The sequence below is a fragment of the Panthera uncia genome, chromosome D2, assembly GCF_023721935.1.
Source record: "Panthera uncia isolate 11264 chromosome D2, Puncia_PCG_1.0, whole genome shotgun sequence".
NCBI classification, from domain to species: domain Eukaryota; kingdom Metazoa; phylum Chordata; class Mammalia; order Carnivora; family Felidae; genus Panthera; species Panthera uncia.
The window spans coordinates 83,929,342-83,940,743 of NC_064818.1; the positions used below are offsets into that span (position 1 = coordinate 83,929,342).

At 60.8% G+C, this 11,402-nt stretch overlaps 1 protein-coding gene across 1 annotated transcript in view; it reads left to right on the forward strand.

Moving 5' to 3' along the window:
- The window catches only part of JAKMIP3 (Janus kinase and microtubule interacting protein 3), a 109,277-nt gene that overhangs the window by 70,397 nt on the left and 27,478 nt on the right, over positions 1–11,402 (forward strand). The window contains 8 exon segments of the mRNA XM_049645905.1: positions 314–373; positions 2,128–2,256; positions 3,153–3,281; positions 5,043–5,126; positions 6,704–6,766; positions 9,315–9,413; positions 10,440–10,538; positions 10,618–10,677. Coding sequence (XP_049501862.1) covers positions 314–373; positions 2,128–2,256; positions 3,153–3,281; positions 5,043–5,126; positions 6,704–6,766; positions 9,315–9,413; positions 10,440–10,538; positions 10,618–10,677 — 723 coding nt within the window.

Sequence of the window (11,402 nt, forward strand, 5' to 3'; positions counted from 1 at the left end):
CACGCCCGCGGGCCGCCCCCCCCCCCCCCCCCCCCCCCCCCCCCCCCCGCACACTCTGAAGGAGGCTTTGCACCCTGAGCAGGGTGGGGCGAGGGCCCCCCCCAACGTGGGCCGTCACTCACTTCAGCCCAAGTGGAAGCCACAGGGCATCAGCACCTGCAGCGTGATGGTCCTCCCTGAGCAGGGCCGTGTGTTCATGAGCATACAGCGTGCCCATCCAGAAAGCGCTCTGCAAGTCCGTTCGGATGACCTCGCGGGAACATTAACTAAGCTCCTCAACCACTCACAAAATCTCTTCCACTGGTTTTTGCAGGAGCGAGATAAGCTTTTAAGATTTCGAAAGCAAAGAAAGAAAATGGCGAAACTCCCCAAGGTAAAGGAGACAGCACTGACGTGTGCACACACAAAATGCGTGTTTTTAAAAGCCACTTAACAGGAGTGAGTTTCTCTCTGGAGGTGAAAAGAAGATAATTTTATTATTTCCTTTTTATTAATGTTTATTTATTTGTTTTGAGAGAAAGAGTGCACGAGCAGGGGAGGGGCGGAGGAAGAGAGGATCTTAAGCAGTGGAACCCAATGCGGGGCTCGATCCCACGACCCTGGGATCAGGACCTGAGCAGAAACCAAGAGTCAGGCGCTCACCAGGTTGCGTCACGCAGGTGCCCTAATAATTCTATTATTTTTTTAAGTTTATTTATTTTGAGAGAGAGAGAGCACAAGCAGAGGAGGGGCAGAGAGAGAGGGAGAGAGAATTCCACGCAGGCTCTACATTGTCAGTGCAGGGCCTGATGCTGGGCTTGAACTGACAAATCATGAGATCTTGACCTGAGCAGAAATTAAGAGTCACACACACACTTAACCGACTGAGCCACTCAGGCGCCCCAATTGTTTTTAAAAATCATTACTGTACAATAACCAAAATGAACCCAAATCAATACAATGATTATAATTTTAAATTTAGAAATCCTACCTTGTTGCTTTTAACTTTCCCAGAGAAGATATGCTTTCTGACGGCAAGGAGGAGGGGCTAGCCTTGGACCCTGACCTTCCTCTGCCAGCTTGGAGTTAGAATTCCCTCTTGCGCTGGAGTCCACAGGCCTGCCTCGTCATCACATGGTCCCCGGCCAGCACTGCAGGCTGCAGCACCTGTCTGCTGGCCCCACACAGGTCCCTCCCAGGCATGCCTGTGCCCGTAGGGAATTGGAAGCACAACCTTTTTCAATAAATGTGTGCTTTTTATTAGAGGAGATTCAGGAGAGGGGGCACCTGGGGGGCTCAGTGGGTCAAGCGTCCGACTTTGGCTCAGGTCATGATCTCACAGCTTGTGGGTTCGAGCCCTATGTTGGGCTCTGTGCTGACAGCTCAGAGCCTGGAACCTGCTTCTGAGTCTGTGTCTCGCTCTCTCTCTCTGCCCCTCCCTCACTTGTGCTCACTCTGTCTCAAAAACAAATAAATTAACTAATTAATTTTAAAAAAGGAGATTCAGGAGATAGCCTCAAGGAAGTAACTTGTGCGCTGCTTTCTACAAAATGAGTGTTTTCTCGTTTGGCTTTTGAATGCTCAGTGGTCGTTCCTCACACAGGCTGTGAGATATTCCTTAGGCACAAATGCTGGCTTCTCTGGCCCCCAGAAAGGCCCATGGGAGGAGGGAGAGGATTTGGGGGTCTCTATCTTTGGGATTATGGCAGAGTATTTAGAGATTTTTCTGGAGGCCTGGGAGCCCGGGAGTGCAGTGGTAAGAGTGGACCTGTTGCTCTCCGCCAGGCCCCCCTGCTCCCCGGGCTTCCGTGAGGCAGGAGTGGGGAGAATCCGGGCAACTGGGATAAAGGCCAGGAGCCCTCAACGTGCAGGACAGGTTCAGCAGCCGAGGACGGGATGGTGAAGGCAGGGAGCATCGGCCACGGCGCCCTCCAGCCTTAGTGACCGGTGACCCTCATGAGCCTGACCGTGAAGGGCCCCATTGGGGACTCAGCAGAAGGAGGGCGCGGGGAGCTCCTGGGACCGTCTGGGCCTGTATCTGGGAGAGCGCCGGGGACACTGACAGGAGGGACTTGGATAGAGTGGACATGGGGTGGGGAGGGCACATGGGTCCGTGTGTGGATTAACCCGGTCCCTCTTGGTCAGAAGCCAGTTGTGGTGGAGACGTTCTTTGGATACGATGAAGAGGCTTCCCTGGAATCTGATGGCTCCTCTGTCTCTTACCAAACGGACAGGACGGACCAGACCCCGTGCACCCCCGACGATGACCTGGATGAGGTAGCGTCCCACGGGGCCTCTGCACGGGCCAGGGCGGGGCTCCGGGGGTCCAGGAACCTGGCAAGGAGGGCCACGTACCTCTCCCTGGCTGCCTGCACCCCTGCCCTCTCGCAGGCTGCCCTGGGGTCCGGGCCACGCCGAGACGTACATCAAGGCAACAAAACAATGAGGAGCAGCCCTGTCTTTGATAAAAGCCCAGCCAGCCTGTCCTGCCCAATCCTCCTTCCGGAAGGAACCGCCCTCATACGCAGGCGGACATCTGAGCCCCCTCACGTGGCAGGAAGCCCGTGCTGGGTTTGGTCTGACCCGCCCGGCCCCTGTGGCTGAAGGACACGTAGTGGCAGGTGGTCCACGGACCTGTCCAGGGGCACTCGGGCCAGGAGCCAGGCCTCCCCTGGCAGATCCGGGCAGGTGGCCCCATGGCCGCCGACCCACGTAGAGACCTAAGCTATGGTAGCCCAGCTGCTGCCAGTGGCCCCGGGGATAAGGAGCAGGGGCCGGGCTCCGGTCACTCTCAGACACAGCCACCCTCCCACAGCAGACCGGGGTGTTCTCCTTGGAGCAGCAAACACTTCGGGGTCCGCTGGGGCCCCGCCAAGGCAGCCGCAGCCCCCCGCCTTTTCCCAGGGGCACCGGGTGTCCTTGCGGCCGGAAGACATTTGGGGATGGCCGTGGGAAGGGAGCCTGAGCTGTGCGGTGGGGTGGGGAGGAACCGCCTTCTCGGGCCCAGCGCTCACCTGGCCCGCAGGGGAGCCCCAGCTGAGGCCCTGGCCGGGCTCCCGGCCCCTGAGGCTCACCCTGGCCTCAGTGCAGCCCGCTGGGCCTTTGTCCCTGGGGGCTCCGGGCTCACCTCCCCGGGTCCCCGGGTAACAGCGTGTCTCCGTGCACCTCTCCAGGGCGTGGCCAAGGAGGAGACGGAGCTGAGGTTCCGGCAGCTGACCATGGAGTACCAGGCCCTGCAGCGAGCCTACGCCTTGCTGCAGGAGCAGGTCGGAGGGACGCTGGACGCAGAGCGAGAAGTTAAGGTCTAACTGACTTCTACTCCACGACGTTCCGGCTCCCGCCGGGGCTCCTCCCCGCTTGAACCCCCGGCCTTGGCAGGGACACTGGCATCGCTTCGCCTTCCGGGCCAAGTCCTCTCCCACGTCCCGTGGTTATTGTCGGGCCCGGCGATGCTCGCCGAGGCCGTCGGGAGCCCGTGTTTGGGAAGTGGCGCCGGCCGTTGGCCGGCCACGGGTGGGACCCCAGGGCAGCCCCGGGCACAGGTGTGAGCGGTGGCCCCCCCCGGAGAGCCGGGTTTGTCCCTCTGGGCACTGCAGTTGGCGGACAAGGTAAAGTCGGCTTCCTGGCCAACCTGCTGGTGGCGCTCCTGGGGCCTCCCCGTAACTGAGGCCCAGAGCCGGAGGAGGCCCGGCATCGCAGCTCGGTTCTTGAAACAAGCCAAGATTATTTGTCCGGTAAACGCTGAGCTCGGATGCCGTGCCCCCCTTTCCCCTGAGCCTCACCAGGCAGGCCCAGCCGGGAGCAGGTGGTGTCTCCTCCTGCCCCTGCTTCCCTGGACCCTGGGCCAGGTACTCATGGTCCATCTGCCAAAGGCAGGTGCCCTTGCCGGCCACCAGGGGAGGCCGTGGTGGGGGGCTGTGTCCTGCCGCCCTCCCCCAAACCCCCTTTACCCCCGTGCCTGATGCGTGGCCTGCTCTGCCGGGGCTCAGAGGGCATGCCCAGCATAGAGAGATAAGCTTCGTCCCTGTGGACTGAAGGGGTCTCCCGCCCTGCTGCTGTGGGGCCTGGGGGCCAGCTCTGTCTCCAGCCACACGAGACAACACCACTTAGCCATTTCTGCAACTCTGGCTGGCAGGCTGAGCATGGACGTCTTCGAACCAGGGCGCAGTGTCAGCAGGGTCCCTTCCCCTAGACCGTATGTGTCCTGGCTGCCTGGAGAGCCCCTGGCCCTCCAGGGAATCGGGTGGGGACTAGCTAGGACCCCGGCCAGCTTCACTTTCATCTCTGTGGATGGAGAGCAGAGGCCAGAGGAGGGGACGGGGGAGGGAGAGCCTGGGTCCACCGATGTCATGAGGAGAGGCACCCAGGGCCCGGCCAGGGGATACCCTGCCCTCCCCAAGCTGAGGGACCCCTGACCCTGTGCCCTCATCTGCCCTGGAGGCTGTTCCTCGGGGAGCAGGAGCACCAGAAGAATGGAGTGCCCTATAGCTTGGACCTCACGAGTGCGCATGAACTCCCAGGAGGGCGGTTTGGACCCTCGGGGGCCTTGCATGCACCAGGGCAGTGAGAGTGGGCTTCCACAGGGGCCCCGGGGGGAGAAAGTGAGTGAAGTCAGCAAGCAGAATCCACGTGAAGCCAGGACCGGCAGAGGGCGCCTGTGCGGGAAGGGAAGGGAAGGGAAGGGCGTCTGGTCCCTGCTGGGCAGATGGCCAAGCCCTGCCAGTGTCCTCACTGTCGCCCTCGAGACTGGAACCAGCCCCCCTGGGCCGCGCCCGGCCCAGCCCATCAGCTGTTCGATCCTGTGAACAGACTTCCTTCCACCAGCACGCTCTCAGAGCCAGTCTGCAGGCCGTCCCTGTGGTCTAAGTGAGGTCGCCTGCTTCAAACCAGCCTCAGAGTTCTTCCCTCGGTGCTGAGCATTCCTTGCAAAGGGGAGAACGGCCTCTTCTCCGGTAGCAGAGGTGGCGGAGGCAGAAGGCAGAAGGTCGCTGAGAGTCTCTGTCCCTGTGGGTATGTCCTGGCTTTTAGAGAAAGTTGGATGTATGTCTCCTCCCGTCCTACAGACCCGTGAGCAGCTCCAAGCAGAGGTGCAGAGGGCCCAGACGCGGATAGAGGATCTCGAGCAGACCCTGGCTGAGCAGGGACAGGTGGGTGTGTGGAGCCCGGGTCCCTGGGGGGCTCCAGGGGGTCGGAGGGAGCCTGAGGGGCACGGACTCCTGGGGAGGGCGGCGGCCCGTGTGCGCACGTGCAGGTGAAAGTTATTGGCTGCGCACTAAAGACTCACACCTCAATCAAAAATGTGAAAACTGGAAGGAATCTGTATCCAGAGGAAGGAGACAGCAGCCTTGACGGGGCGGGCACGCGCCCGGCCGAGAGTGCGTGGCCTCTCTGGGCTTGGTCTGGGTGGGCCCCGTCTCTCCCCCAGCTCGGGGCCAGGATTTCAGGCCCCTGGAGGTTGTCACTCACTCCCTCACCACCTTGGGGCTCTTCGAACCCCGCGGGAGGGCATCCTCCCGCCCTGGCCACGGGCCTGTGACCTGCTGGATGGCACAGCTCCAGGTGGAGCCACGATGCGGCTGGACGACGTCCACGTAGGGCTGGGAGGGTCTGCCTGGGAGGCGCCTGGCCCAGCACCGAGTCCCGTGCAGACCCACGGCGGTCCTCGACGTGTTAACTGCCGGGTGGCCGGCCGGCCGGACAAGAGGAGGGCCTGAGTGACACCGGGGCCACACTGTGAGCGCCCCTGCCTGAGCACGCGGCCAGGCTTCAGCGCCAGACTGGCTCGCGTCCCACCACGGCCACCACATCTCCGCCCGGGGCCACGGCACACTTGGGCTGCAGGAACGGCGTTCTGGAGCCGAGCTGCGCACGGTCCTCACGGACCCTGCCTGGACTTCGAGAGTGAGATCCCTGGGCCCCACGCCATGCTGGATAGGAGCAGTGGTGGTATCTGGGACACAAGGAGGATGAGGAGGAGGAGGAGGAGAGGGAGGGACAGGAGGAAGGGGAGGAGGGGAGGAGGGGGAGGAAGAAGAAGAAGAAAAAGAAGAAGAAGAAGGAGAAGAAGGAGAAGGAGAAGAAGGAGAAGGAGAAAAGACAACGCTGCCTTTCATCTGCTGAGATAAATCTTTCAAGCTTCGAAGATGACTTTGCTGGAAAGAAGCTGGGGCAATAGGCCTTCCTCCTGACACCTGACTGGAAACGCTGTGGGGGCAGGGGGCAGGGGGCGCACCAGAGACCCTGTGCTTCCCCCAGGGCCTGACCCTGGGGCGGGGTCCGCAGGACGGCCACACACGTCTCTCACTGTTGCACAAATGCCTCCGTCTGAGTGTCCAAGAGTGAGATGGACCGGGCGCCCCCCTCCCATCCCGTCGAGGGAACCTGGCTCCCGCCGCTCCAGTCAGGGTCCCCGGACCTGTGACGTCCACATGGTACCACGTGCCGCTGGTGCCTGGCTGGGAGTGCTGTCCATGTGGGGGCGCGAGAGGTCCGCCTGAAGCGGGGCTGCCCCCGTCTGCTCTGTCCGGGCCCCTCCCAGGAGATACAGGGTGAAATCAGAGGTGTTCATTAGCTGTGCGAATGAGCCGTCCCGGGTGGTCATGTCAGAAGCTGGGTGTTGAGTCCTTTGGTCGGATCCTCTGTTCTGCTGAATTGTGATTTAAATGCTGACTTTGAGATTAACCCTGTGGCGAATCTGTTTCTCCAATTTGATTCTGCGTCCAAGGACATGAAGTGGATTGAAGAGAAGCAAGCTTTGTATCGAAGGAACCAAGAGCTCGTGGAGAAGGTATGTCTGTGGCCGTCCGGCCCTCTGGCCGCCTCCCCTGTTCTCCTGGGCGTGTGCGGCCAGCGCTGCTGGGTTGGGGGTGGGGGGGTGGGGGGTCGCTCGGCAGAGCCTCCGTGGCCGCCCCCTCGCCGGGCCTGCTGGTGGCTCACTCCCGGGAGGCCGCCCCCTCCACCTCCTGGAGACGGTGAGCCGTGCGTCTAGAGCTGCGTCTGGGCTCCTGTTTTGTCCCACGGATGGGCTCTGTGGTTGGCGAGGGCCAGGCAGGCTCTGTGGAAGAGTTGTCCTTTCAAAACCACTGGAGTCACCCCATTCAGAAGCCTTGTTGAGCCAGGACACTGTATTCCGGGAAGAGGTCCTTTGAGGGTCCCTGGGAGCTGGGCTTCAGTTTCTGTCACCACCACGCAACTGTGAGGGCGTGTGACGTAACCAAAGCTTCCCTGGCAGTGGCTGTGGCCGTGGCCATGGGCTCTCCTGGCTGTGGCTAACAGGAGGCTCCAAAATGCTGTCGTCCCTGTCACCCTGCCTCCAGACTGGGGCTTTTGGCTGGAAGACATTATGTGACCGGTCAGGAAACACGGTGCACAGCTGGCCAGTGCCTGTTAGTGGCCTGAGCTCCTCCCAGGAGCTGCCTGGCTTCCCCTTGTCCCTGGACGTGAGACGTCCGTTCGTGGGCACCTCCGCCTACATCACCACCTCTCTGATCCAGCCCGTTCTTGGGGCCGGTTCAGGGAGGGACCCACAGCACTACAGGCCGAGGACTGTACATGGTTCGTCAGATGACACCTGGGCAGCTGGGGACCGTCCCCAGTGGGTAGGACCCAGAGTGCTGTAGCAGGTGGCTCGGAACGGGGTGGGAGCCAGAGCTACATGTTCAGAGGCAGAAAGGCCATCAGGGCTTACAGTTGGCTCCGGCAGCCCCGCCATCGTCATGCCTACGTGACGGTGCCGTTGTGGCCCGTCCCTCCCAGCCACAGCCCTCGCCCTGGGCCAAGGACTTTCCGTGGCATCCGCCGCCCTTACCGAGAAGAGCCAGACTAGGGTGTCCTCACGAGCCTCAGGGCCACATCCTCGACGGTGCTTCCCACAGACCAGCAGCCCCCAGACCAAGGCCGTGGGTCCCAGTTCAGTCGCCCGCCCCGCCTGAAGCCGTCAGTCCCACACGGGGCTGTGCTTTGGGTATTATGTCTTGAACAGTGAGTGACACCTACGTGCTTCCCGCTTGTATCTTAAATCAGGACAGCTGTGCTCACCTTCTCTGGTGCTCACCTGCACGCGTAAACACGCGTGTGCATGGAAATGCTTGTGTGCACACATAACGTTCACGTGCACGCTAAAATCTTGTGTGCCCTTAAACATGCACGTACACACTCACTCGTGTGCATGCAAACACACATGCACACTTAAATGTTCTTGCATACACACCCATGAGCACATTTAACCACTGTGGACACTTAAATACTCCCTTGTACACATAACACTTGCGCACACGTAAATGCTTGTGTGTGCACAAAAATACCTACATGCTTGTGTGCACACATACATACTCATTGTACTCCTGTACTCACTCTTCTCATATATGCTTCTGTGCACACACATTTGTATGCATACATTTAAACACTTCTTACATACTTACACACTCATATGCACGCAATACATACACGTGCACATTTAAACACACACATGTACAATGTCCATGTGCAAACACTGTGCACACTTCAAACCTGTACTTTTCTCTGGCTACCATGGATGTGGGGTCACATTCTTGGTCTGTGGGTGCTCCCCCACGGCCTCAGCTGTGACACATGCACTGTGATAAGGCCCTGCCCCTGAATGCACGGCTCTCTTGCTGGGTGCTGATCCCCTGGAACCATCTCTCCACCCACCCCCGAGCATCCCAGCAGGGCATTCAGTTCCCCAAACTCAGTTCGGGGGATGGGCCGAGTCCCCTGCCCGCAGTGGACACCCTTCTGGAACACCCTTTCCTTTCGGGGGGATGGGCCGAGTCCCCCGCCCGCAGCGGACACCCTTCTGGAACACCCTCTCCTGTGTTCACAAGGCCGAGTGCCCCAGGATGCGTGGCACTCACCCTTGGGAGGGCATGGGCCATGCATGTTTCTGATTCTGTTTAAACAACCTCCTAATTAGTAAACTTAGCTCTGGAGGGGGTCAGGCAGCGATGGCTCATGGCCCTTCCATTGCTTCTGGGCCAGCCTGGGCTCTAAGGAGCACTGTCATACAGGGACATCTTACCGTCTCTTCCCTTGATGGGTCCCTTCCCTTCCCCATCTCTGCTCAGATGGCCAGGCCGAGCTCCGGGCTCTCGGGGCTCCTCGCCCCCTGATCTGCCCCTGCGTCCCCCCATCCTGATTAACCAACGGCTGGAGACTCAACCCTGTCTCACTAGGATGGACCCACATGGACTCCAGCTGGAGTGAGGGCTCTGGGCACTGGGGTGGGTCAGCTGTCCCCACAGAGAGCCAGCAGCTGTCAGGACAGCTGGGGAGTTGACCTGTGACCTCAGGCATCTCATCTGCCTTTTATTTTACAGATCAAGCAAATGGAGACGGAAGAGGGTCGGTTAAGACACGAGGTCCAGGATGCCAGAGACCAGAACGAGCTGCTAGAGTTCCGGATCCTGGAGCTGGAGGTGTGTCTCAGGGCGGGCGCGGGCGCCAGGGCACAGGCCACCAGCCTGCAGAGCCGGGGTGGGCACAAGGGGCACAGGCCACCAGCCGTGGACGGAGGGAGGCCTGTTGTCCGGTCACTTGGCCTTCCTGACCTGAGCTTTTGTTCATGACCCCAAGAGGGAGGGCTGGAAAGGGGGCTTCTCTCTGCGTGGGGAACCATGGAGGAAACAGGGACAAAACGTACCCCGAAAGAATGAAACATGAGTGTCTGCTTCTAGACCCGTGGGGGCTGGACAATCATGGCTGTGCCTCATTGTGCTGTGGGGGCCACACGCCTGACCACAGTGGTCAGCCCGGCCAATGTTTCCTTCTTGCTCATTTAAGCCCCTGAGTGCAGGCAGCTGGGTGCCACATGGTGACCAGGCGCCCTTTGTCTGTCCTCTGCCATGACCCTGGCCTCCTGCAGCGGAGGGAGCTGGAGCAAGGCTCCCTCGGGGAAAGGGCCAGCCACGTGTGGACGGCCACATTGCTGCCTTCACCTGCCACTGTCACTCCTCCCCGTGAAGGCAGCTGGGGGCACGGTCCACCTGTGAGGCGTGAGGAAGTGATCTGGACTGGTGTTTGCCCTGCTGGCCGCCTACACACCCCTTGGGGGCCCCCTCCTCAGTCCTGGTCACCGTTGGGACCTTTGGTGACGACGAGGGCATGACCCTCGCTGGTGGGAGCGACCACACTTTGTACGATACTGTGAGAAGATGGGGGTCCCCAGGGGCTCGCTGTGGTCGGCCTGTGGAGGACCCGCTCCCTGAGGCTCCCGACAGCCCTGGAGTTCACGGTGGACGGCAGGTCGCCAGCGGGGGTGGTGACTGGGGGGCAGGGAGCTGAGCCGGATCCCCAGGGCCTGTCTGGGCCGGGAGCTCCCTTCTCCGCCAGCGTCTGTCTGCACAGGGGTCGCCTGCCACCCTTGGGGCTTCGTTTCACAAACGTGGACCCTATTTGCGGGTCCCCAGCACAGCTCCGCGCCAGCCTCCCGCTTTCTGTCCTAGGAAAGGGAGAGGAAGTCGCCCGCCATCAACCTCCACCACACCCCGTTCGCGGAAGGGAAGAGCCCCCTCCAGGCCTACTGCGAAGCGGAAGGCGTGACGGTAAGCCCCCCGCCCCCTCGCCCTGCACCCCGTGCTGCCCACCCGGCTGGCGCTCACCCCAGCCCGTCTGTCTTTCTAGGACATCCTGGTCGCGGAGCTGATGAAGCAGCTGGACATCCTGGGGGATAACGCCGTAAGTGTATGTCGCTCTCCTGACTTGTGCATGCCTCCTCATGCGAGCCACCACCCCCATCAGCCCCCCGGGGTCAGGGGCCCCGTGAGTCAGCTGCCCTGCCCGCCCGCACCCTCCCTGCGGCCATAGCGCTTGGGGCGGCCCCTTTCTCATGTTGTCCCCGCGTCCGGCCGGGTGGTGCCTAGCAGCCAGAGACACGGAGCTCGGCTCTGTGCTCTGCTGGGTGGGGGGGCCTCCGCCTGCACACCGTCCCCTCCGGCAGTGGTGCTTCTGGCTAGTGTTTTCTCTGTTTCTGGAACCCTCTCCGTACCCTTGATACTCTGCAGCTCCTTCCTGTAGCTTAGATAGCCCAGACTCTTAGGGGTTCCCATCTCCTTGGTTTTGGGAGAGGGGCAGGCACCATTTATAATCTGCAAATCTTATTGAGGAGACAGTTTCAATTTCTACGGCAAACTCCTGGAAGAATACTAATTACTGAGTGACTGGACCCCTTCATCCCACCCTCCATGCATCCCTCCCTCCACCCTCTATCCTCTGTCTGTCATCCCTCCATTCGTCTATCCATCTTTACTCCTTCCCTCCATCCTCTATCCTCCACTTATCCATCCACCCGTACTCCATCCACCCACCCATCCATCCATCCACCCACCCACCCCTCCCTCTACCCACCCACCCATATCCATCCACCCATCCCTCCACCCATCCCTCCACCCATCCACCCATCCCTCCAC